At 57.2% G+C, this 24,407-nt stretch overlaps 2 protein-coding genes across 3 annotated transcripts; both read right to left on the bottom strand.

Annotated features, from left to right (window-relative positions):
- Window positions 1-460: 460 nt before the first annotated feature.
- On the bottom strand, window positions 461-4,873 carry LOC104259405 (small ubiquitin-related modifier 3). 2 transcript variants are annotated; one of them, XM_059822464.1, is made up of 4 exons: window positions 4,824-4,873; window positions 4,345-4,473; window positions 2,624-2,695; window positions 461-1,954 (listed from the first exon to the last, which is right to left on the bottom strand). In XM_059822464.1, the coding sequence occupies exons 1-4, from the start codon at window positions 4,842-4,844 to the stop codon at window positions 1,892-1,894; spliced, it is 285 nt and encodes a 94-aa protein (XP_059678447.1). In that variant the 5' UTR covers window positions 4,845-4,873; the 3' UTR covers window positions 461-1,891. The 2 variants fall into 2 exon arrangements, with proteins under 2 accessions (XP_059678447.1, XP_059678448.1); XM_059822465.1 differs by lacking the exon at window positions 2,624-2,695.
- A 3,940-nt stretch (window positions 4,874-8,813) lies between these two features.
- Window positions 8,814-19,049, bottom strand: PTTG1IP (PTTG1 interacting protein). The gene is made up of 7 exons (XM_059822816.1): window positions 18,971-19,049; window positions 16,244-16,296; window positions 15,187-15,295; window positions 11,685-11,790; window positions 11,512-11,577; window positions 11,098-11,144; window positions 8,814-9,553 (listed from the first exon to the last, which is right to left on the bottom strand). Exons 1-7 carry the CDS (start codon window positions 19,047-19,049, stop codon window positions 9,510-9,512), a joined length of 504 nt encoding a protein of 167 aa, XP_059678799.1. The 3' UTR covers window positions 8,814-9,509.
- Window positions 19,050-24,407: the final 5,358 nt, after the last annotated feature.

Genomic DNA, 24,407 nt, shown 5'->3' with positions numbered 1-24,407 from the left:
CAGCGCCGGGCGGGGCCGCGCATGCGCAAGGCGGCGCCCGCCATGCGCAGCTCCGAGCACACCCCACACCTCCCCACCGGCGTGGGGCAGAAGCGCTGCGTGAGGGCGGGAAGGCCGTGAGGGCCGCGCGGGCATCGGGAAACACCCGCTGCTGGTGCCGATCCCTTGGGAAAGGGGCTGCAGGGACGGAGGGAGACGCTACAGCAGCTCCGCGGGGAAGGGAGGAGGGAGAAAAGGAGTGCCTGAAGTTGTATTAGGAGGCAAAATCCCCCAGGGAGGGTGGGGTTTGCTGCTAACGGAGGGGCGCAGCGGATACCCCGGAGAGGCCACGGCCTTCTGTTACCTCAGGAGCCGCCGAGGCGGAGGCCTGAAGCGCCGCTGCCACGTCCGCCTCCCCAGCAGGAAGGGAAGGCCGAGCCCAGGCGAGGGGAGCGCGGCCATATTAAGCGTAAGGCAGGAGACAGAGTACCAAACTATATTTACTGTATACAATCGTAAAGGACGACAAATAAATGTACAAATCGGTGAATAAACGACGAGATCTACGGGCCGCCCAACCCCAGCCCACGTACGAGAAACTGAAAAAGAAAAATAAGGGCCTTTCCAGCAAGGTTGCCAGTGAGCGGGAGGCGAGCTAACGTGGCCGGATGGGTCGGGTAAAGGTGAACAGCAGGTACCGACCCACGGAGCAGCAGCGGACAAACGATCCAGGGACAACAGCAGGGCCTGCGTAAGAATTCATCCGGAAGAGACTCCACGCTTGGCGTGGAGCTCAAACCCATCACACAAACGCACGTAAAATTCAGTTAAGTAGAGCAGATTATTATTTTTTTTGAACACACGTACACACGTGTACCTCTTCCCTTGCTCGCCAGGGTCTTGACAGCTCTTCTGTGCGTACACCTTGGGGACATTAAAAGGCTTTTTTTTTTTTTCTTCTCATTTATAGATCAAGTTTATCTACCAAAAACAAGTATTAAGAAGAAATCTGAACCCACACACTTTTAGTACCCACTGAGGAATAGAGAGACGTACTAAAGGGAGCAGGAAAAAGGTGACGGGTTTTGCCTGTCACTCAGCGAACGGCTGCAGTTGCAGTGACGGATTTCTCTTTTTATAAGCTTGCACAACAAAAAATACTGCTGCTCTATCACAAGCGCTAAGTTTTTGGACCAGCTGCTCTGCTAACTCTCTTTCTGATAATAATTCAGGACAAATCTCATTTCTGCATTAAAAAAAAGTATATTTTCAGATGACTTTATCATAGTATGACAAAGCACATGTAAATCTGCAATATTTTAAACTCCGACTCTATACTAAGCATCGTATCTGCATGTACCAGCCTTGTGTCATAGGCTTAACGCTTCTGAAGTAACTGTGTTTGCAACACGCGCTAAAAACTTAAAATCGGCATCTCTCCTCCTTCTCTCAGGCATATCTTAAAAGGAAACTTTTACGCTCACAATTGGCAGGAAAATATACTGAATTATTTACATGGTTAGGATTAAACAGAGGGGCAAGACCGACAAGAGCCAGGAATGAACACTCCACGTCCCAACACATGGATGAATATTTAGGCCACAGGTTTAAAGAAAGAAAAAAAAGAAAAAAAGGTAACAGCAGAGAGACAACACATAGTACTTAATTGGAACTTAAATCAAATTGGCCCAATTTAAGATACAGATTAATCCCTGCAGATACTGTTTTGACTTGCACACGCAGTACGTCAAAGACAACAAGCAATTTTGGTAAATGTCCTCTACAGTTTAGAAGAATCCCGTCTGATTGGCATGTTCATTTGTTTACTATTTAATAGCAAATCCAAGGACAGATGAGAGAGTGAGGTGTGATGAGGATCCTTAAATTCCTCTTCTCAAAAGGACGGCACGTCTTAACACACTCCACCTGTCTGCTGTTGGAACACATCGATGGTGTCTTCATCTTCCATCTCCAGCTGTTAAAAGGAAAATACAAGACTTGAAATACACACGGTTACAAAAGCACTTAGCTCTCCACTCCTAACCAGTACCAGTAACAGAGCACTTGAGGTGTAATTTTGATTAATTAACGCATGAAACACCTTCCATCAGTCACTCCAGAGCGGGCACTCTGTCCTCTCTCCGATCGGAGTATCGCCGATACCAAAATGGGTTTCGGAGGCACGGTTCTCAGTCAGACCGAACTCGGCAGTTTAGCACCTTCCGCAACAAATCACCCAGCCAAGCGTCTCCTCAGTTCCCTGCCGCCGGCCTTGCCAGCCCAAGAAACTCCCCACCTTCTCAGCACTGCCAGTGCCGACGGCGGCTACAGCTTCAGTGCCAGCTCTGAACAGGCTGACGCAGAAGTAGGACAGAGCCAAAAATGCCAGCACTTGCCAGAGATCCTTTCCACACCGGTGCCGGCTTGTTCGGCACCGATGCTCTTCCACGTTTTCCTCCTCCCGCCCCAAACCAGTGAAAACATTCAAAGGAGAAAAAAAAAAATCCCACCCTAGACAAATTATTTAGTGTGGGCTAAACTTACAGCAACCATTTCAGAATCATTTTGATTTCAAACCGTTTCGATCTGCACGCAGACATCAAAACATCTGTACAGCAATTTGCAGGAAGAGTATTTTTCATACCTGTGCAGGTGTGTCTGTTTCACTAATTGGTTGTCCATCAAATCTGAATCTAATCTGCCTCATCGACAAGCCCTGCAAGTTTAAAAGTAGTTGATATGAGAACCCACGCTTTCGGTTCTGAACCCAAACACAACATTTATGGCTTTACCATCGTCAATAAAATTCAGACTCAAAAGATTTAACCGGATGGGGAAACTCAGCACATCTATCTCACTATATAGAACGAGGAGCGACGTCTGTCGCGACGTCCCGCTGAGCTGCTGTCACAGCAAGGACTCTATACGGAACCACAGGTGTTGGCTTTGGCACCTGGTTCCCATCCGGGTTCTGATCCTGCTCTGCAAGGCAGAAATATCAAAAGTTAATTTACAAATTTAAGAAGAGATCAAGCAATACAGCGTTCTCTAGAGCCTCAGAGGACAGGTCGGGAAGGAGCAGCAGTCGGAGAAGCAGCGGTAAATTAAGTTGACTCGAAGGAAAACGTTTTTAAAAAATGTCTGAAAAAGCTACTGTTTTGTGTAACTGGCTGTCAGCACCGACTGCCCATATTTAAGACAACTTTTCGCTGGTGCCAGGTATCCACTCCCAGTTTTAGTTCTTTATCTTCTGATGAAAAAAGGAACCACAAAGACGACTATTTGAGGGAAAAAAGCACTTGCAGGACTTGATGCCGACGTTTACTTGCAAGGTTTATTAGAAAAACGCTAGGGTCTAACGCTAGTTAACATTGCCCGTAAAACCTGAGCTGAATTCACGACTGATTCCGGTTTTGACAGCGTTTAATCACACGAGGCCGTCTTTATTCCCTGCCTCAGGGACCAAGGTCTTTGCTTTGCCCTCTAAGATCCTTCAAAATCCCCGCACGATTCACGCTTCCAGTCACAGACAGAGCCAGAGGAATGCAAGAACTCCCTGCATCTCTCCGGAGACCCTATGTAGTCGGTTCTCGTTCCCAACCTGAGAGGCGTTACGCTGCATCAGGCACGGGACAGGGCAGAGCGTAAGGTTCAAGAAAGCAAAGAAAGGATCCCGCAAGTAACGGACAAGGGGAAACGCCGGCAAAGAAAATCCGACTCCGCTCCCAAAAGCCGTTTGCATCCCCACTCTCCGCTCTGCACCACCCAGCACAGTGCAAAGCGCCGGCAGTGAGGGCTGCAGGCTCAGGAACCGGGCCATGGGGATACATCCCTCTCCCGTTTAGCTCCGGGTGGCACTGAGGAACAGCCTCCGACGCGGAGCGGCCGGCCTGCCACCTGCAGAATATGGCAGCCCAAAGCACACAGGGGGCAATGGGAGAGATGGGTGAAGGCGGGAGGAAAAATAAAACCAACTCCGCAACGGAAGTTGTGGTGTAGGAGTTTGTTTTGCGCCGTTTTCAAATGGAAAGCGCACTGTGTGTAAAGCTGACGAAGTCTTTAGAGATGATAGAACTGAGGGTTACGAGGCTCAAAATTCCCAGTGAATCGGTTTGGAGAGCCAGGATCAGAACTCCGGGAATTTCGGTACTGCTGTCACGGGACGTTTTTAAAGCTCTGGGAGCACCCGATGAGGAAGAGGTGGTTTTCGTTAACTGAAGAGAAAACCTCTGACGCTCTGACAGCATCCCGAGCCCTCGCCCCGGGCATCCTCAAGGTGCGACAGGAAAGCCGGGAAGCTCCCGCCATCCCGAGGACTCATCCCCACGGAAAGGGGCGAGCCGGGAGCGGCGGGGCCGTGCCTACCTGCCGCTCGCAGTACGCCTTCATCAGCTTGCTCAGCGGGGTGTGCCGCTTGATTTTGAACTGCACCACGGAGCCGTCCTGCCCCGCCACTTTCAGGTTGATGTGATCGTTCTCCGTTTTCACGCCTTCCTGGAGGAAGGAACGGGAGGAAGAAGCGAGTTCAGAGCCCGGTCGGGCGAGCTCCCGGCCCCGCCGCCCGCCCGCCCACCCTCCAGGCGAGGCGGAGGCCGGCCTCGGGTCGGACGCCGCCCCGCTACGGCCTGCGGAAACGGCCCGGGCCGGCGCGGGCCTCCGCGGGGCCTCCTCCGCCGCCTCCTCCTCCTCCTCCCGCCGCCACCGGCCCGTCCCACCCCGCCATCTTGGCCGCCGGGCGGGGCGGAGCCCCACCGGCAGCCCTGCCCCAGGCTCCGGCGGAGAGGCCTCCCCCACCTCCGCGGGCCCCGCCACGCCGCGGCCTCCCGGGCCCGGCCGCGCCTCACCTTGGGCTTCTCCTCCGACATGGCGGCGGGAACGGGACCGGGGGGCGGGAGGGGAGGGCGCGCGCGCGCGCGCTGAGGGAGCGGCCCGCACGCTCGGCTCCCGCCGCCACCGCCGCCGCCGCCTGCGAGAGCGCGCGCCTCGGCCCCGCCCCCGCCCTGCCGCCGCGCCAGTCGCCCCGCGCGCCCGTTGGCCGCCCCGGCGCCGATCACGTGAGGGGCGGGCCGAAGCGGGCGGGGGCGGGGAAAGCGACGGCGCGCACCCGCTCAGGCGGCTCTGGAAAGTGCGTCACGGGGAACCGGAAGCGCCGCGGGGCGGGGCGGAGGCATAGGGGCGGGGCCAAGGGCAGCCGGGTTCCCGCCGAGCCGCACGGGGTCGCTGGCCGCAGCCTGTCAGGGCGTTCCACCGCCGCGCGTAGAGCGGCCCACGGGACGGAGAGGCGGCGGCTCCCCGGGGCAGCAGCCGGGGCGGCCCCCCCCGGTGCTGCAGGCAGGGGGAGTGGGCCCCCCGGGGCAGGCGGGGGAGGCCCAGAAGCCTTCCAGCCCCAAAGCACAGCCCGGCCGGGGTCTCCGTTCCGGGCCTGCCCGGGAGCCTCCGGGAAGGGCCCTGCCCAGCCCGGCCTGGTGCTGAGCAGCCGGGAGGGGAGGAGGTTATTGCTCCTGGAGAGGAGCGGGGAAGGGCTCCGGCTTTCCCTGAAGAAGAGACTCCCTACACACGAGGCACATCCCGGCTGGGGCCGCTTCTCCCGCAGGCAGCACCCGCAGGTGCCCTTCGGCAGGCGGCTGTGCCAGGGCTGCCTCCCCCAGCCCGGAGAGCCTCCCCGCGGGATCGCAGCCCTCCGCAGCACGGGGGTGTGCGGGACCAGGGGAGGAGAGGAGGGTCTCCCCCAAACCTCCATCTCTGTCCCTTTCCCCACCCTGGCCTTCAGGAGAGCAGAGAGTGGCCCCTTCAGGGATCTGCTTGGAAGAGCCCCAGGGGACTCTCCCTTCCCCTCTCCCTTCCCCTCTCCCTTCCCCTCTCCCTTCCCCTCTCCCTTCCCCTCTCCCTTCCCCTCTCCCTTCCCCTTCTGGGGTGCATCCCCACAGGGGCGACCAAAGCTGCACGGAAGAAACCAGCAATGGCCCCTCTCCTCCAGCTCCGACATCCACCTTCCTCCCTCTCTACCAGTTCTTGAGCCGTAATCCCACCCTCTCCTCAAGTCCCACAGCCATATCCTTCCTTCTCCCCCAGGTCCCAGGGCCATATCCCACTTCCCCGGTTCAGCAGCAATGAGCAAACCGGCACGGAAGAAACCAGGCGAGGCCCCTCTCACCATCCCCAGGGTTTTTATTCCAGAGGGACCCCGGGGGGCCAAGACGCTCACAAGCGGAGCCAGGGGAGGCGGCACGCGTGGTCCCCCGAGCCCGGCTCTTCCTCCCGGACCCTGCGCAGACACGATGGGTCTTCGCTCGTCTCCGGGGGGTAGCGGAGCCGGCTGCGCCCATCACTGTCCCACGGCCCGGACAGGCTCCGGACACGCTGGCGGAGCAGGGCAGGGCTGCGCGCCCCACCCTCAGCAGAGAGACTCCGGCACCGGGGACCTCCAGGGCCCCGCTGCTGCTGCTGCTGCCGCCCCTGCGGCCACGGCCACGCGCGTAGGGATGGAGGCGGCCGCGGTGACGGCGGGCCACCCCACCGTGGGCATCCTCCAGCTGTGGGTGAGAGGCCTGTGCTCACAGCTCAGTTTTCACCCAGGGATTTCATCTCCCTCAGGGCGTTGGCTGTTTGTCCCACCTTTCCTATTAAATGGCAGAGCTGCCGTGCCCTGCCCTGGGAGTCGGCCCAGTGCCAGCGTTGTGTGGCCTTTTTCCTTCCAATTTCCCCTGTGCACCCTCAGCGCTGTCCCACCCCTCAGCCTTGCTGTCCCCATTGCCATCTGCTCCCCCTGCCCCAGAGCAGGGCAGCCTTCCCAGCGTGGAGGCCTCATAAGGGGCTAATTAATCCTCATGAAGGGTCTTTTTAGATGCCAGGGTCAGCTCTCAGTTACAGTGCGGGCATGTTTCTTCCTCAGACCTGGACAGGCATCTCAGCCACCCAAGAACGCAGCTTCACCTCCCCGCCGTGAACCAGCCAAGCCAAATAAATCACCAGCTTTACAGTGCATCAGCCACATGATACCTGTACGCAGCAACCTTCACAGGACTAATTAGAAAAATTAGCAGAAGCTCCATCACAGGCTATGGAAGGCAGCCCCTGGGCCGGGGATACAAGCAGAGGACACAGTGCTTCTGCCCAGCAATAACCGGTGTTGCTCTGGCAGCACGGCGTGCCCTCTGCTTGTCCCCAGGGCACGGTTATGCTCCATCCAGGCAGGGACCCGGTTCCCCAGGTGGAGCCGGTCCCTCTGGTGCCCTGGTTCAGCAGAGGAGGACAGAACCTGTAACGAGTTGGGTCCCAGCCAGGGGAACCCACTTGCAAGGATCCCCCCATCCCTCCTGGTTTTGGAGGTACCACCCTTTAGTGCTGAGCACGGGGCCAGTGGAAGTACTCGGGTAGCCCAAAGGGATTATACTGGTCCCAGTCCCCAGGGCAGGATGGGACCCAGAGCCCATTGCAGCCCGGGAGGGGTAAAGGCAGCTCTAACAGCGTTGTGGTTTAGCACCAGCTGCCCCCATACATTGCTTGTTCTTAAACAAAGCTCCCACAGGGTCCCCCGTATCTTTGGCTGGCAGGGGGACCACGGCCCCTCCAGGCCAGCGTACCCAGTAAAGCACAGGGCACAACCAGCATCTTTATCAACATTTTCACTTCTCCTTACAGGGCTCCGCGCTTTGTTTTCCACGCGCACAGGTCAGTTTGCGCAAGGAGCTCCAAACCAAACGCAGGGCATTGGGGATTTCTTTAAAGCCTCATCTCCCAGCCACGCACAGCCGGATAAGATGCTGTCACCACCTCCCACAGCTCTTGACTGGTAGCGCCAGGATGCAGCCCCTGCCTAGACAGTCCCACGGTCTAGGACAGAAGATGGGAGAGCACCCATGAGAGCTGGGCAACCCGACCCTACTCTTTCAGCCTTCCCTCCCAGCACTGCAACCGAGTTCACACTAATAGGAGCCCAGGTTACAGATCAGGTGCTTATTCGGCATGGGCAGTCATTCAGTTTGTTCCTACCACCTGAAGCCGAGCATCTTCTGGCAGCAGCCAGAGACAGCCTACATTAAAAGCCACCTGCAAGTCTTGCATCTCTGACCATCCTGGAAAAAGCCAGCCAGATGCTGGCAGCCAGCACACAGCTCAGGCAGCAGCGAGGTTTCACAGCTGACTTAGCTTCAGAAGTTCAGCTCGAGCAGTTTGTGTTCAAGGGCGATAAGCCTGGCAATTCTAATGGAGCATTTAATGCAAGTCCACAGAAATGCTACCATCTGCAGCCCAGAGCGAGTCACCCCATCTGGCAGAAGGCAACAGTCAGCTTTTCTTAGACAAAATTATCAAGATAAGACGTATTGTTTGTATGCAAGGCTCCTTCATACTGCAAAGCCAATTTTGGTCAAGTATAGGACCACGTAAGAGCAGTCGGCTCCTATCCTCCTTTCCTCACCCCTGGGTCCCTTAGGCAGGTAGCACAGCACGGGGTTTAGTCTGTGCCCAATGCAGCCACCCCACTTAGACAAGGGCTCTCAGGGGTGCTGGGGGACACAGGCCAAGCTCTTGCAGAAAGACCCAGCTCCTTTCTTAGGGAGCAGCGTTACTCCCAACACCCAGCTTTTCCGAACAACTGAACACCTCCATGAACAGATTCCTCCTTTCAAGCCCAGCAAGAGTTCAAGGCAGCCTTGCTTCCACCCTCCCTCGGCTACCCCAGCAGGGCCCCACCAGCCAGGACCATGTAATGGTGACAACTCCATCAGCCATTGCTGCCAACCCGTTCTGGAAGCAGAATTAAACTCTTTCAGACTAGGATAGTAATCAAATCAGTTTAATATATAGTCAACATATTGTAAATGCATCTGAATCCTACAGTATTGCTATCAGCCGTGGCCATCAAGCCCAGGAGGACCACCTTTCTAGAAAGGCACAGAGAGGTAGGAGAGTTGGGGCATTGCCCCAGATTAGTTGCAAGTGAGAACGTGCACGTGGGACCTTCCTGCCGGAGGCCCGAGATAACCAGAAACTTGTGCTTTTTGAAAGGAATGCTAATGTGCTGGGACAAATACAGGCACCTGGAATAACAGCCAAGGCCTCCCTACTGACTGACAAGTCAAGAAACTCTTGCTGGCTTTTGCCCATACTAAAAAAAAAAAAGAGAAAAAAGAAAGGGGGTGGACAGAACAGCCTGACTCTGTGTGTGTGAAGGGTATTCGGTGAGGCCGGAGCAAGAACGATGCATAAGGTTGCTTTTGCCCTTGGCCAGGGACAAGGACTGTTATTTGCATTGCTTTGGATTCCGTTACCACCCCAGGTGTGAGTGAGAAGAAACCTGCTCCCCGTATTGCCACCATGCTTTCCTGCACCAGCAGAGCAAGAGCAAAGCTCCGAGCAAACCAAGCATCTGGAGTGGGGACAATGGTGTCACCAAGCATTTGGCTCATCTTCTGTGGCAGCTGAAGCGGGAAGTGGCACCACAGTGATCTCCTCATGGCAGGGAAAGCATGGAGTCCTGCAGCTCTGCGGGAAGGCACTGTTCACCGGGGTGGGCAGGTCCGGAGGTGCTAATTCTCAAATTTTGCATAAGGGTTCTCTTCCTTGAACAGGCCTAGGAGAGAAGAGAGATTCGGTCAGACAGCAGCAGCCACACCAGTCACGGCCAGCAAGAAACCTAGTTCTTGGTTACAACTCTATCATTCGTGCTTCATCCAGCCTCCTGTCCTGCAGTCCTTCTGAAAGACCTGCTCTTACTCGAGCCGTGCACGCAGTCAGCACTGTTTCACTCTGCCTCTGCACAGCAGGAAGAGATCCATTAAGAAGCTCAACCTGATGGCAAACTCCTCTCCCAGGCACTCCATATAAAGTCCAAGTAAAGCAGCACGACTGATCTTCCAGAGCACCCCTTCTGCATGCTCCTTCTGTTGGACTGGACTCCGAAGCAGAGAGCCCCAAATTAAACTCAAGCCATTCTTAGACCTGCTCCCTGCTCCTACATCCACAGACTGTGAAACAGCAGAGCAAGGATACAGGGCTGACTTCTGGGCCAGCGACAAGTCCCCGCGCCGTTCTGTTGGCTGCTTTCCCAGCCCCAGCCCAACACTTTTGAGGAGGAACGGCCAGAAAGGACGAAATTGCAAACTCTGCGGTCAGGCTGCAGCAAGACAGAGCCCTGGCATGGCAAGACAGTCCTGGAGCACAGCTCTTCCAGGAGGTACTTCCTCCACCAAATGCTTCTTCAGGCACAGCTTTGCCTGCTTTTCCTCCCCCAGAGGAGCCAGCCCAGCCAGAGACCCCCAGATCTCCGGCCCAACCCGGACCTGCAGCAGGCAGCAGTTGCAGGCAGAGGAAAAGTCTCCAGCTTTCCCTACAGCCACCCCTAAAGCCAGAGACTGCTATGCTCGGTGTGCATGAGCCCAACTGCTCCCTGCTCCACGGCCACCCTGGGAGAGCCCCCGGCAGCCCTGATAGCCGGGCAGGAGAGATCCCTCCACCAGCTCTGAGCAACTGGCTGCTCCCCGCTTCTTTCCAGGCTGCTGTCCCCCTCAGGCAGGTCCCTACCCACCCTGGGGCCATGGGACTCACCCGAAGGACAGTCCTGTCCCAGGAGGGAGGCTGTGCACTCCCAGAACTGAGGAGGAGTGAGCCACCTCTCCGGGAAACGCTGCCGGCTCTGTGGTTGGGCTGGTGCCTGCTCTGTGCTCCTGTAACTGCGGGCACCCGGGCTCCCGCCTGGCCCCCCACCCCGGGCTGTTGGCCACTCGGTGACCACAGGGCTGCTGGAGGGCCATCCCTGAAGGGCAGCAGCATTACGGCTGGTGCTGCGTCTACCAGCTTCTGTTTCTCCCCGCCAGTCAAGCCCCAGCAGCTTCCCCCATGTGGTTAATTCAGAGGACACAGGTCCCAGGGAGCGTTAAACACACCCTCTTCCCTGCCCAAGAGGAGCAGCACTTGTGTGGGGTCACACACCATGACCTGAGCATCTCTCCTCTTGCTCCCAGAGGGCAAGAGAGCAATTCACTGAGTCAAGGGAAGTGGAGACGGTGTTTTCCCTGGGGCCAGGTCTCCCCTGAAGCTGTAACCATAGCAAGGAACACAGTTACTGAGGCTGCTCAATCTAAAGCTTAGTTTGAATCGCTCATGTCAGCACTGTACCGTATTTTCTTCGGATTTCATCGTGCCGTGATTTCATCTCTGCTCTCCTGCAAGAAGCAAATGGAAAAACCATGAGTCAATGGCTGGCGATACAAAACCAAGCAAGAGGAGCTACAGCTCCTTGCTTCTTCCCAAGCTCCATGCTACCAGGTTTGCTCAGCCCCCCACTGCCCACTCCTGGAAGCTCTGGGGACCACCAGAGCCCATGCACATCAGCAGCCCTCGAGGAGTCGGATACAAGACACTGTTGTGATGCTGCATCCATGAGTCACCCCAGAAGGAGGTTGCTCGTGAGGTTTACATTTGAGCTAGGGTTGAAGCAGCCACTGACTGCATGTATTGAGCCCCACGTGCCTCCTGGCATCGTGTCTGATGCTACAACAGACTGTCCTGCAGCCTGTGGCACAACCTCACCTCTCCTCCTGCCGCACCCGCCTCTTCTCCCGCTCCCTGGCCGCTCTCTCGTCATCCTTGTCTGGCCTGCCAGACAGAAGAGCCCATTAGCGGCGCTTGGCACTCAGTTCTGCAACAGCATGTGGTTGCATCTGAGCTACTCCAAGAAAACAGGGAACCCCTCCGATACTTGCTTTTTGCTCTTTTTCTTACAACAGCAGCAGCAGCAGCAGACCCCCAACATGATAAGGATTCCTCCTCCCACCACAGACATGGCAATGATCAGGGCTTCAAAGTTCACTAAAGGATTCGACAAAACACATTTAGCACGCAAATACCTGGCTGCCTGGAGTTACAATATTTACAAGCATACGGCTACTGTCACCAGCAGCTTCAGTCACTGGGCTGGAGACATGCGTAACAGCCTGGGAAAGCAAGGTGGACATCGTTATCTATAGGTATAACAAGTGTTGGCACCAGCGCGTACACACCAACGGAGTCTATGTAGCTGCTAACCATAGCGCTCAGTTACTGGCTATGAAGAAAGGCAAGAAAAAACGCACTCAGGTCAAACTCCTCCAGCAGAAACAGGAGCAAAGCTGTCTTAATCATTAATCCAGGTGAACAGTAACCCATCAAGGGAAAAAAAAAACTGGAGGCTTCAGTGCTGAGGAGCAATCTCTGACAGAGAGGCCACAGCTGGCACTGGAGTTACTGCCCACACAAGCCAGCCTCAGAAGTCATCTAAGATGAGATGACAGTGGACTGGAGGCACTTACGGGTGTCTGGAGTCCTTGGGCGAGAGACAAAGCAAGACAAGATCCATTGGGATTTATCGGCTTGGGGCCAGCAGTGCTGCTGAAGCAGCTGAAGGCGGAGGCCTGCTCTACACACTGCGCCACCACGTCTCTCCGGGCGTCAGGGGATCTGCTCGCCCAGGCACAGCACAAAACCCGCTGGGACATGGTGGTGAAGAAGCGGCTTTGAGCCCTGGCCCCAGGGAGGCAGTCATTCTACTCTGCTCCTGCAGTAACAGCAGCAGAGATGCCAGCCGAAAGGGATGTATCTAGACATCACCTGAAATCCTTTGCAACAAAGAGGGTTTTCTTCCAAGTGTGATTCAGGCTGTTCAGAGACTTGGGCCTGTGGAAATATTTGTTTAAGAGCCACTTCGCACACAGCAGCCAAGTTACAGAAGTCTTAGTTCACCTGAGCCTGCTCAGAGCACTTCCCATCCCCTCTTCTCCACGCAGCTCAGACTGCGAGCCCAGCAGAAAGCCTGAGCGCTGCACGTGGTGCATTTCAGAAGATACCTGCCTGTCCCCTCGCTGCATGGGCTCAGCGGTAGCAGACTTATCGGGGTGCTCCAAGCTGAGCTGACTCCACCACTGAAATTACTTTCAAAGCCTCCTGCTCCCAGCGGAGAGCTTCATCGCTGCCAACAACCGTGCCATCTGATTCTCCCATCGTACTGTGTCCCTCCCCAGGCTACCGTGGCAAGCACCATGCAAGGAATGTGGTTCCAGATACCAACCGCAGACAGCTGCCATGGCCTAGCAGGTCACCAGCGAGACCAGAAGTCAACAAGCCACCAGCTGGCAGACACTTGCAGTTGTCCCCACAGGCGGGCTCGCGCAGCCTCTCCAGCAGTCACCCAGCAGCAAGGAGGTCTGCAGGTCCGTGTTCCCAGTAAGGCTTTGAAAAAGATGGTATTTGAGACCTACCTGTTCACAGCACTCTCTTGCCTTGGAGCAAGGTGAAGCTTTCCCTGGCTGGCTGCACTGTGATGGACCCATGGAGTCACGTAGGGGAGAACCCAAAAGCCAAGGATCAGAAATCAGCCCAGCGGGTGCCCCACAAACCCAAACAGGCTCTTCAGCTTAAGAGGGAGTTTCTCCACCAGCACAGGTCTGCGTTGGTGCTTCTGAAACCCTGGCCCCGAAAGGGCGAGCCTGGGGTTCAGGTCACCCCTTCCCACATAGAGAGGTCTGTGGCGGAGCACTGGGCACTCCTCCACCTGATGATAAAGCCTTAAGTCACACACACACTAAAAATGCAGACTCATTTAAGAGCTAATCTCCCGCAGGACTAATCTCCTCTAAAGCGAGTTTTGCAAGCTAAGGAATGCGTTCTTCTATAATGAAACCTTTTGTGAAGCTATTCACATGAAAACTAGTATTTCAAGGTCTTACACAAGTTTCAGAAAAGCATACTGTAGTGCTCACAAAGAGGAGATTCTTCCTCCACAAGGAATGGGAGCGGTTTTTACTCTCTTGTGGGTAGAGAAGAGAGCCCAGCCTCGAGCACAATAGATGACAGGTTACCACAATTCAACTTCAAGTTCTCCATCAAGGGGACAGGTGAGAGAAATCAAGCCCCAGCTTGCTTCCTAGCTGCCCCAACCCCCAAAAGCTGGGTTCTCTCTGTGCACTAGCATGCACCAAGCTTGGTCTAAACAAGACTAATTTCTCTAGAAACCCACCAGGAAACAGAGCACCAAGGAGAAAAGGCAGCCAACAGTCAGCTATCAGCCAGAAAAAGCTCCTGGAGGTGACCTGGGCTCCTCACTCCAAGAAGGACATTGAGGTGCTGGAGCGTGTCCAGAGAAGGGCGACGGAGCTGGTGAGGGGTCTGGAGCACAAGTCTGATGAGGAGCGGCTGAGGGAGCTGGGGGTGTTCAGTCTGGAGAAGAGGAGGCTGAGGGGAGACCTCATCGCTCTCTACAACTACCTGAAAGGGGGTTGCAGAGAGGTGGGTGTTGGTCTCTTCTCCCAAGTGACAAGTGACAGGACAAGAGGGAATGGCCTCAAGTTGTGCCAGGGGAGGTTTAGGCTGGGTATTAGGAACAATTCCTTTCCTGAGAGAGTGGTGAAGCACTGGAACAGGCTGCCCAGGGAGGTGGTGGAGTCACCATCGCTGGAGGTGTTCAAGGAACATGTGGACATGGCACTGCGGGACATGGTTTAGTGGGCATGGAGGTGTTAGTTGATGGTTGGACTGATGATCTCACAGGTCTTTTCCAACCTTAATGATTCTGTGATTCTATGGCCGCAGGCAGCCGGCTGCAGCACAGCTTACGCAGCGCTAGTTTTGGAAGAGAGTGTTTTCTCAGGTGGGTAAGAGCTGAGCAGGACCGCGGCACGCTCAGCACTAGAAGCAGCCCATGCAGGCCTCCAGAGAGGTCATCTCACTTCTGGTTCCAAGAGCCCCCGGGAATTTAAAGAGCCTCCCTGGGACAGCAGCCACACCGCTAAAGGTGAAGAGCTGGAAGCCATGCAAGGAACGATGCGCGGGGTGCAGAGGAAAGAGCTGCCAAAGGGTCAGACACTGGTGTGCACTCTTTGAGCACCGGGAAGGGTTGCACAGGCAGCTGCCCGCAGAGCGCCTTTGACTCTTGTTCCTAGGCGCTGACCACGTGTGGAAGCCTCCATCACACCAAGGCATGATGAATGTATTTAAAGTAGCTAAAGCCCACGGGTCCTTCTTGCCAGAAGGCAGGGACTGCTCACGCTCTGCTTTCTCGCCCACGCTTCAGGAAGTTTGGAGAACCCTGATTGACTTCAGCCTGTCACCGCAACACCAGCGGTGAGAAAGGGAGGCAAGGGAGACCTCCCATTACCACTAGCGTGAGCTGCAGTCAGCACCATTTAGCAGCAAGCACTAAACGCAGTCATCGCTCGAGCGCGATTCACTTACCCCAGCAGACTCCCCAGCGCGCAGAGCGGAGCTCGCAGAGGTCGGCCGGGGGAAGGACTCTTCGGACAGGGTACTCCACGCACCTCCTGCTGCTGGCACACCACAGGCACTGGGACACAGGAACCAGACAGGACTGTGTTACTGGTGCACAGCAGTGCTGCCAGTTAGCCGAGCTCTGCTTTGTTAGCCGCAGCAAGAGGGCCGCAGCCGCCGCCTGCTCCCGAGGTACCACCCAGCAGCAATGGGATGCTCGGGAGTAGCAGTTGTGTCTGGTCAGCATGGGCTGCATCAGGCTTGCCTGCACCAGGACAGGCAGGCGAGGGGAGTGTAGATTTCTAGAGCAAGTAAAGATGCCGAGAACCCTTCTCCTGGCTTGCGTGATGGTAGTAATCACCAAATCCTTCCTATTTATTCAGTGCAGCATTTTTGGGACAAGAAGAAAGCCTTTGAGACAAGCCACTCAACACAGAGCTGAGGAGCAGGAGAGGTTTGTGTGTGCCCTCACTAGTCTTTCCCAGCCAGACTACCCGCAACAGCTTTGCACCTTCCTCTCCCGGTGGCTCCAACCCCCAGCGCCAGCATTCGCCTGGGTTTGGTCAAACTGGTTCTGGCTAAGTCAGCTGAGAGATCTGACTCAGGTTTGCTGATATCAGAGATAAGGCAGCGGAGGCTGGCAGGACCCAAGCACGCATCCCGCATTCACCCAGTGCCACAGCACCCACAGCTTGACCAGCCAGTCCAGCCCTCACAGCTCCTTCACCGTGCACGTCCCCCTGACAGTGTCTCCAATCCCTGAGGAGGAGCTCGGCAATTCCATTACTCGACTCGAAAAGCATACAACAAAACCCCAGCAGTTTCCAGCAACCTCTTCCCAGAGCACCGAGGGGCATTTGCCCTCTCACAGTCATGGGTGAGTGGCATTTGCAGCGTGTTCAGGACAAGGGCAGGGAAGGACCCCCCCCTTCCAGGAGGGAAACTGCTCCGTAACAGCCTCGCAAAGCCCACACTACGTTTTCAGGCATCGCGACAGGTTGGGAGTTTTACTGCTGCTACTTACAGTGACATTTTTCAGACACTCTTCACAGCTCCTGTTCGTATATTGGCGACAATCTACAGGAAGGAAAAAAAAAAAAAGACACCTCAGTACTTTGAAGAGCTTCTCAGTGGTTTAAAACTCCGGGCTCCTCAGAGCCTGCTCCTGCCCGCTGCTTTGCCCGCTCCGAGAGGCGATCGCTCCCGTCGGACCAGGGGCAATGCAGCTTAACGCTGCTGCAAGAGCTGCCAGCTTCAAAACACGCTTGGTGTCGCGGTGGGAGGCCCAAATGCAAACGGAAGTCATCTGCCTTGCTCACGCTGACCCAAAGCCCTGAGTTCCTCTCCCTGGGTCTTATTTCCCTAAAAGCCTGAGCATCTGCTGGGGCCGGCAGGCAGCGGGACAGCTGAGGGATACAGCTGGGGTCGGTCCGGAGGGACCCTGCGCAGATGAGGACAAGCATTGGGCAGGTGGTGCGGTCCCATATCACCGGATGACGGAGAAGCTCAAGCAAACAAGCCCCAGACAAGGAAGTTACTACCAGGAAAGGCAGAAGCAGAGGAGCCCAAGGAGGGACACGCAGCTATAGTCCCCGCTGGAGCCCATACCCTCCCGCTGCACGTGAGGGCCATATCCTGCCCCAGCAATTCATCCTAACCCTCCTTCAGCAGGAAACGCTCCAGGGGATGGGAGCAGCACCGCAGCCAAAATCTGCGCCCATGTTCAGAACGTCTTTCCACCCCCATTTGGCAGAGGAAGACCCCTGCTCTATAGACACGGGCGGTTCTCGGCACCAGTGCCGCCATGGACAACGGCATTCCCAGGGAATGCAGGTCAGCTGGGCCAGGGGGATGGATCAGGTCGGAATGCAGGATGAGGTGGCCCAGTCCAGCCGCCTTCCTGGGCTTGCCTGCAGCTCCTGGCAGCGCTAGCTCTTCGGGAAAGTCTTCCTATGGGATACTCGCCTGCCATTTCACTGGTATGCTCCCCCAGATCCTCAGGAAGGGTGGTTTGCCAGCCCTTGAGGATCAGCCATTTAAACCTCACCCCTGCCTACAGAGTCTAAGCATAAGCCTTTTTTGACTGTGGTGTAAAAAAAAAAAACACCACAAACCAATTTGCCTGACTACTCAGTAACTGGTGGAAGAAGGATCACTGCTTCGCAGCACCTTAATCAGGAAAAATAAAACCAAACAGTCCCAGAGGTACTTGTTTTCCGCACTCACAAGCAGCAAAGCTGCATTTTCTCTCTCCGGCTGGCAGGATCCCTCAGCTGTGACCCACTGTCAACAGTCACATGCTCTGCGCAGCCCTCCGAACAACAGGGCAATTTATTAACATAGCTCAGATAAGGGTATTTACACACTGCCTGGAGAGGCAGAGATTGCGGATTTTAAACACTCTAGGAAGCTGCGTCTTCCCCGTTTCACCAACCGAGGCCGGAAAAGCATCATAGCGCCCATGCTGTGCCTGAGACAGTTTGCTTACAAGGAGTCACGAAACAGCCCTCTCGCACCGCAGGAGGCCATCGGCGGGCAAAAGGAGAGCCTGCGGTTTTAACCGGGCTTCCTACTGATGCTCCGCTTTCCCCTCTCCCGGCACCCCCAGCTGGGGTTCACTCTCGGAGCCGTTAAGTCAAAGCCACCCTCTTACAGCTGTATGGGAACAGGCTGTTTCCAGGACCTTGGAGCCCTTCAGGATTGAGGTTTTGTCTGAACACCCGCTCGCCCAGGACGGCACGGGAAGCACCGCAGGCCCGGGGGACAGAGGTGAGAGAGCAGCTCTTGCTGTGCTAGAAGCCTCCTGGATAATGCTTTCGCCGCTTGGCTACAAGAGAAGTGAAATGAATGGCTTGGGGTGGAAGGAAAACAGCAAAACACGTGCTGGTCCTCACTCTTCTCCCAACCCTCAGAGGGATGGTCATCACGTGAAGATCAGTTCCTCAATCAGAAGAGCGGGCAGACTTTTCGGGACACCCCCGAAGGGGCTGTCCCCACCCTTTGGTAGAGCTTCTCCTCTACCTGGCACAGCACCCGTGGGGCTACGCTACATCCTCCCACCCACCAAGGAGAAGCCGTCAGCTCCTCGCCCGGATATCCGTGGCACTCATCTTCTTCCCGGTCTGAAGCTCTCAGCCTGAGGCTCCCCTGGCCTGAAGGAGGATGGGTGGCCAAAGTGCCATGGGTGGGGACCTGGCTGCCCAGGACAGGTACCCAACTCCCACCCGAGGCCTGGCCAAGCCGTTAGCGTCACTAAATGCACAGTTACACCCCAGTGGCAGCTGGAAAAGCAGCAAGTAAAGTCTCTCTTCCAGCACCCCATCTTCCAGACCCCCGAGGGACGGCGTCGGCACCCCGTGTTGCGCAGGATCGCGCCCCGCACAGCTCCCAGCAAGGGTGGGACCTGCCCTCCCGCTTCCCACTGCCCGTCCCCATCCCCAGTGGCCACAGGGCCTTGGCCAGTGGCCACCCCATACCCGATGCACACCTGGAGCGCAGCCCACGGGGTGAGAAGCTGCTTCACGCCCCAGACACCCCATAAAAGTGGGGTCCAAAGTAACTGTGAAGCCAGGAGGTTGGGGTGCTCTGCCCGGAGGACTCGCTGCCGGGATCCCCCCCCCATCCCCTGCGGCCCGCGGGGAAGCGCCCAGCGGAGCCGGGACCGCAGTGCTCGCTGAGGGCTCAGGAGCCCCCCGGGGAGGGGGTGTCACGGGGCCGGGGCGGGCACCCACCCCGTCGGGACCGCGCTTACCTCCCGCCACGTCCTGCGCGGCGGCGGCGGGCAGCAGCACCAGGGCCAGGGCGGCGCAGAGCCGGAGCGCGGGGGCCATAGCGGGGCCGGGACCGGGCGGGGCGGGCGGCACCGCCTATGTAGGACCGAGCGCGGGGGCGGACCGGGCGGTGGCTCCGCCCGCCCCGTTCCCGGCGGGCTCCGGTTGGGGGGGGGGCCCGCAGGGAGGTGGCGGCCACCGAGCGGCGGTTGGAGGGGAAGGAAGAAGCGGAGCCGTGCGTGGAGGAGGTGCCCGCCCGGTTAGTCCGCCAAGGGGGCGGGGAGCCGCCCACCCCCACCCCCCCCCCCGGGGTGCCGGAGAACCCCGCGGGGGGGAACCGCTCCCCGCGCAGCCCCGGGCCCGGCCGCAGGAGGGGGCCAGACCCCCGCGGGAGGAGGAGCGGGGCGGCGGGAGGCTGCGGGGGGACCTGCCCTAATCGTGACCCCCCCCGGCTTTCACAGAATCACTACGGTTGGAAAAGACCTGTGAGATCATCAGTCCAACCATCACCCCAACCCCACCATGCCCATTAAACCATGTCCCGCAGTGCCACGTCCACATGTTCCTTGAACACCTCCAGCGATGGTGACTCCACCACCTCCCTGGGCAGCTTATTCCAGTGTCTCACCACTCTCTCAGGAAAGAAATTGTTCCTAATATCCAGCCTGAACCTCCCCTGGTGCAACTTGAGGCCATTTCCTCTTGTCCTGTCACTCGTCACTTGGGAGAAGAGGCCAACACCCACCTCACCACAACCCCCTTTCAGGTAGTTGTAGAGAGCGATGAGGTCTCCCCTCAGCCTCCTCTTCTCCAGGCTAAACAACCCCAGCTCCCTCAGCCGCTCCTCATCAGACTTGTGCTCCAGACCCCTCACCAGCTCCGTCGCCCTTCTCTGGACACGCTCCAGCACCTCAAGGTCCTTCTTGTGGTGAGGGGCCCAAAACTGAACACAGCATTCGAGGTGCGGCCTCACCAGCGCCGAGTACGGGGGCACGATCACCTCCCTGCTCCTGATGGCCACACTGTTTCTGATACAGGCCAGGATGCCGTTGGCCTTCTTGGCCACCTGGGCACACTGCTGGCTCATCTTCAGCCGGCTGTCAACCAACACCCCCAGGTCCTTTTCTGCCAGGCAGCTTTCCAGCCACTCGTCCCCAAGTCTGTAGCGTTGCATGGGGTTGTTGTGACCCAAGTGCAGGACCCGGCACTTGGTCTTGTTGAACCTCACACAATTGGCCTGGGCCCATCCATCCAGCCTGTCCAGATCTCTCTGCAGAGCCTTCCTACCCTCCAGCAGATCAACACTCCCGCCCAACTTGGTGTCATCTGCAAACTTGCTAAGGGAGCACTCAATCCCCTCATCCAAATCATCAATAAATATATTAAATAAGACCGGCCCCAAAACTGAGCCCCGGTGGACTCCGCTTGTGACCAGCTGCCAACTGGATTTCGCTCCATTCACCTCAACTCTCTGGGCTCGGCCATCCAGCCAGTTTTTTACCCAGCAAAGAGTGTGCCTGTCTAAGCCACGAGTCGCCAGCTTCTCCAGGAGAATGCTGTGGGAGACAGTGTCGAAGGCTTTACTAAAGTCCAGGCAGACAACGTTGACAGCCTTTCCCTCATCCACTGGGTGGGTCACCTGGTCATAGAAGGAGATCAGGTTGGTCAAGCAGGACCTGCCTTCATGAACCCGACCCAAAACGGCGACCCTGCCCCTGTCCCCTGCACAAACCCACCCCTGAAGGGTCCCCACGTCTCCTCCCCTTGCTGTCACAGCAGCCTTTATAGCGTGAAAGCACATTAACTTCATTAATATATATATATATGAATTCACACGATATGCTGCAATGTAATGAGGTAGTGGAATTTTACTAGAGACTCTGGTGTTGTTCATGCTCAAGTAAAACGAAAGGACAGCCCGGCCCTGGAAAGGACTTTGCTCCTGGGAAGCTTAGAGCGGTCCATGAAGGATAACAGACAGCTTTATCCCTGGGACAGCCGCAATAACGCCAGCATGCCAGCCCCTCCGAGACGTCTTTGAAACCCGCCCAGCATCGTCTGGTGTCATAGATCAGTTAACTCGAGCAAGACGGACTCCAGGGACGTCCTGGATCGATAGACAAGCGGCAAGAATGCTGCAGAAATAGAGTGGCTTCCCAAAGTTTTACTATGACTAGCAGTCGGTAGCATGGGTGCTAGTGCTTAGTCCGATCGTGTTGTACCTGACCGTTTGAAGGGTATAAGAACCCCGTGTAAAACCACATTCGGGGGGCCCCGGTTTGGCTGGGACACCTCATGCCCATGAATAAATATTTACCCCTGTAATTCCATGCTTTGCATCCCACCTTCTCGCCTCATTCGGCACGGGCCATCTGCGAATGTTCGTGTCACTCGGGGTGTTGGGATCTCCCTCCCGGGCAAAGCGAGAAGCCCGCTGGCCTCAAGCCCGCATGTTCAACGTTCGAGAAGTGAGAAGCCGCATTGATATAACAGGGGATTTTCGTGTGCTGTAGATCAAGAATACAGCTGAGTGCTTTCCTGTGCCGGAGGCGAAGAGCTCCCCACCGCTTGATTCATGCCCAGGGACGGAGAGACCCCAAAAGAAATGGGTTTCCAATGGTCACTGCGAGGAGGGTTGCGATGCTGCCCGCGTGGGGCTGCTCTGGCACCTGGTTTTACCCCAGATCCCTTGGGAATGGGGTAAGAGTATCACTACATGTACGTGGGCTTCTTGGCAGCAGCAGGGCAAAACCGCTGTTCCTACGAGTGCACCCGGCCTGTCTTGCAATCCTGCGCCCGGGCCCCCGTGGGTAGCGCGGGGTGCTGTATCCCCGCCAGATGCTGCTTCCCCGCTCTGCGGTGATGGCTGAAGCCACCGTCCCTTAACGCTGGGTGGGCATTGGGCTCCGGCGTAAAGGCACGCTCGGGCCAGGCTAATTCAGAACAAGACCAAGCTTTTTTGGGCAGACACATGGCTGCAAATCCCCAGAGGGCATCATGCCCTGACACCATCAGCCCATCCCTAATGCATCCCCGAAACACACCTTGCCCCTCTCCAAGTGCAGGCAGGAGCAGGCAGCCTGGCACGGGCAGCGGGACGGGGACACACGAGCCACCCCGGCACCGGCACCATGGCCAGGCGCACCCTTGGGATCCCATGGAGGGACTAAGCACCGCGGGGCTTTTTCTCTGTGGGAAAGCTGGCTGAGTTGTTCGTGGCTGACTGATTTCGGCCGTGGGGCAGGCGTGGGCAATGCGAAGGAGCCCGTGGGCCGGAGGCAGCCGGCGGCGCCGGAGATGCACTGCGGAGCTGAGCGTGGGTGCTGACGGCAGAGCTCTGGCTTGGCGAGTAACTAACTCCCCAGCATGGAGGCAGCTGGGGGAGAAGGAAGAAAATGCGTTTTGGATTGCCCTAAACTAAATTAAGACGACGACTAATATTTTTCAGCAAAACGGAGAACAAAACCTGAAGAAAGCAATCCCGTAGCTTGAGCAGGCAGCAGCGCTGGCCGCCCCTGCCGCGCCAGCTTCATCGTGGAGCTCATTGTCGTTCTGTTCCAAAAGCTGTGCTCTCCCTGCCGTGTTCCTGGTGTCCTTGAGAGCCAGATGGGCTGGCCGCTGGTGACAGAGCTCCTGCGGGCTGGGAGAGTAAACGGCCGATAGCATTGGGCCGGCCGAACCATGGGACGCGGGGGCTGAGCCATGGGAGGCGCGTGATGCGGAGGAGGGAACGGACCTCTCTTGCTTTTGCCACCACAGGCGAGCCCTCCGATGCCAACAGCCGCCTCTTGCAGCTTCAGATTTTGGCAGCTTCTCAGGAGAAACACGGGGCTCTGCACGTAGCGGGGACTCAGGAGCTGCTGAAAAGACACGGGACCTGCGTGTTTGCTCCTCCGAAAGCAGCTGGGCGCTGACATCGCTCCAGCGTTAGCGGGCCCGGGGAAGTCTCCCCAAAGCCACCTCCTGGGCTGGAGACAGCTCTTTCACACTTGCTGAGCAATGCCCGGACACCAGAGTCACTGCCGGCCGGCTTGGGCGGCGGGAGGAAGCGTTCACCGAACGATTTCTCTTTGCAAAGTGCCTCGTTCGTTTGTCCCACGTTCGTTCATGAAGCAACACGTGGGGTACGGAGCATCTCGGCGGCACAGGCAGGGACCCGGTGTGAGCACCCGTGGGTGGGCACCCGGGCAGCGAGAGCGGGCAAGGTGCCGACGGGCAAGCCGGGGGAGACCGAAACGCCGCTCTAATCCCGTCGGCCTTTCTGCTCCCTCTCCTTATTTGTCTCTGAAGGGTATTTTCAAACCCTTCAAGATGGCCTCAAGTGGTTCCCAAGGCAACGGCGCTAAAGTCATCACTGCCATGGAAACCCTCTCTTTGGCATAATATAAATATTTCCCTTGAAGGAGGCTGGATGAGTGGGCGATGTGCTATTTTCTAGCACTCCCTGGCTGCAACAGGACAATCTCCAGGAGATGGACTGGGGCTGGGAGGATAAAATTAGCTCGCCACACCGGCCGGCGATGGAAAGGGGCGATTGCCAGCGTTTCGGTGCAAAACCTGGGCTTGTTTGCGTCAGCAGGGTCCAAATGAAAAAGATTTCCTCTGTAGGGAGCAAAAAAAAAAAGAGGAAAAAACAAAAGTAAGGGTGAGAACAGTCACTTTTTTTCTTGCCCTTCTTCAAAGTTTCCCCTTTAGTCCCAGCCCCATGTCCCCTCTGGTCAGCGCAGGCAGAGGGGGCTCCTGGAGCACCCTCGGTGCTGAGCCAAAGGCGGTTGAGCCTGAGCCAGCCTCTCCTGGGAGCGTGCGTGTGGCCGAGGTACTTCATTTTGCTTTAATTGCCTCCTTTCTGTCCCATCAACTCGCCAACACCTTCACTTGAGCCCGTGGAGAGGTGCCTGCCTGCAGCCCCGAGCATCAGCGGTGGAGCAGGAACCCCCGAAACACCCTATGTGCTGCCGCGTCCCCCAAATCCAGGGCTGCCTGCGAGGGCGGTGGCTCTGCCATGGGCCCCCGTCCATCGACCCCTCCATCCCCCTGCCCGCCTGGGCTCCTCCGGCTGCACCGTCGCATCTCTCCAGCGTGCCTGGTCCCCGGCATGGCAGGGACGCCCCGGCAGACCCCTGTCCCCCAGCACACGGCTGTCCCTGCTGCCGCCCTGCCGCGCCGGCTCTTGTCAGTCTCCTTGTCAGGGAGGATTTCCAAGCTGCTGCAGGAGATCCCGGCGCGGCAGAGCGGGTGTTTTCCTAAACAGAGACGGCTGCATTCATCGCCGGGGCCGAGCGGCGCGATGGGAGCGGGGGACAAGGCGTCTGCAGAGTCCGTCTCTGCCCAGGCTGGCGCGGAGGCATAAACACTGCCTGTCCCCCGAGCAGATGGCTCCTCTCACATCCACGCTCCAGGCAGACACCAAAGGGCTTT

This window comes from Gavia stellata, chromosome 11, assembly GCF_030936135.1.
Source record: "Gavia stellata isolate bGavSte3 chromosome 11, bGavSte3.hap2, whole genome shotgun sequence".
Classification (NCBI taxonomy): domain Eukaryota; kingdom Metazoa; phylum Chordata; class Aves; order Gaviiformes; family Gaviidae; genus Gavia; species Gavia stellata.
The sequence above is the reverse complement of the archived record's forward strand: the minus strand, read 5'-3'. Positions and strand labels throughout refer to the sequence as shown.

Excerpts from the sequence above, each read along its gene's own strand:
- PTTG1IP (XM_059822816.1), bottom strand. The coding sequence starts at position 19,049 with ATGGCCCCCGCGCTCCGGCTCTGCGCCGCCCTGGCCCTGGTGCTGCTG. Across the intron at positions 16,297-18,970 it reads CGCGCAGGACGTGGCGGGAG|ATTGTCGCCAATATACGAAC; the intron begins GTAAGCGCGGTC and ends TCCTTCCTGTAG. Across the intron at positions 11,145-11,511 it reads CGGGTGCGGCAGGAGGAGAG|GAGAGCAGAGATGAAATCAC; the intron begins GTGAGGTTGTGC and ends TGCTTCTTGCAG.
- LOC104259405 (XM_059822464.1), bottom strand. The coding sequence starts at position 4,844 with ATGTCGGAGGAGAAGCCCAAG. Across the intron at positions 4,474-4,823 it reads TGTCGGAGGAGAAGCCCAAG|GAAGGCGTGAAAACGGAGAA; the intron begins GTGAGGCGCGGC and ends TCCTTCCTCCAG. Across the intron at positions 1,955-2,623 it reads AAACAGACACACCTGCACAG|CTGGAGATGGAAGATGAAGA; the intron begins GTATGAAAAATA and ends TCCTTTTAACAG.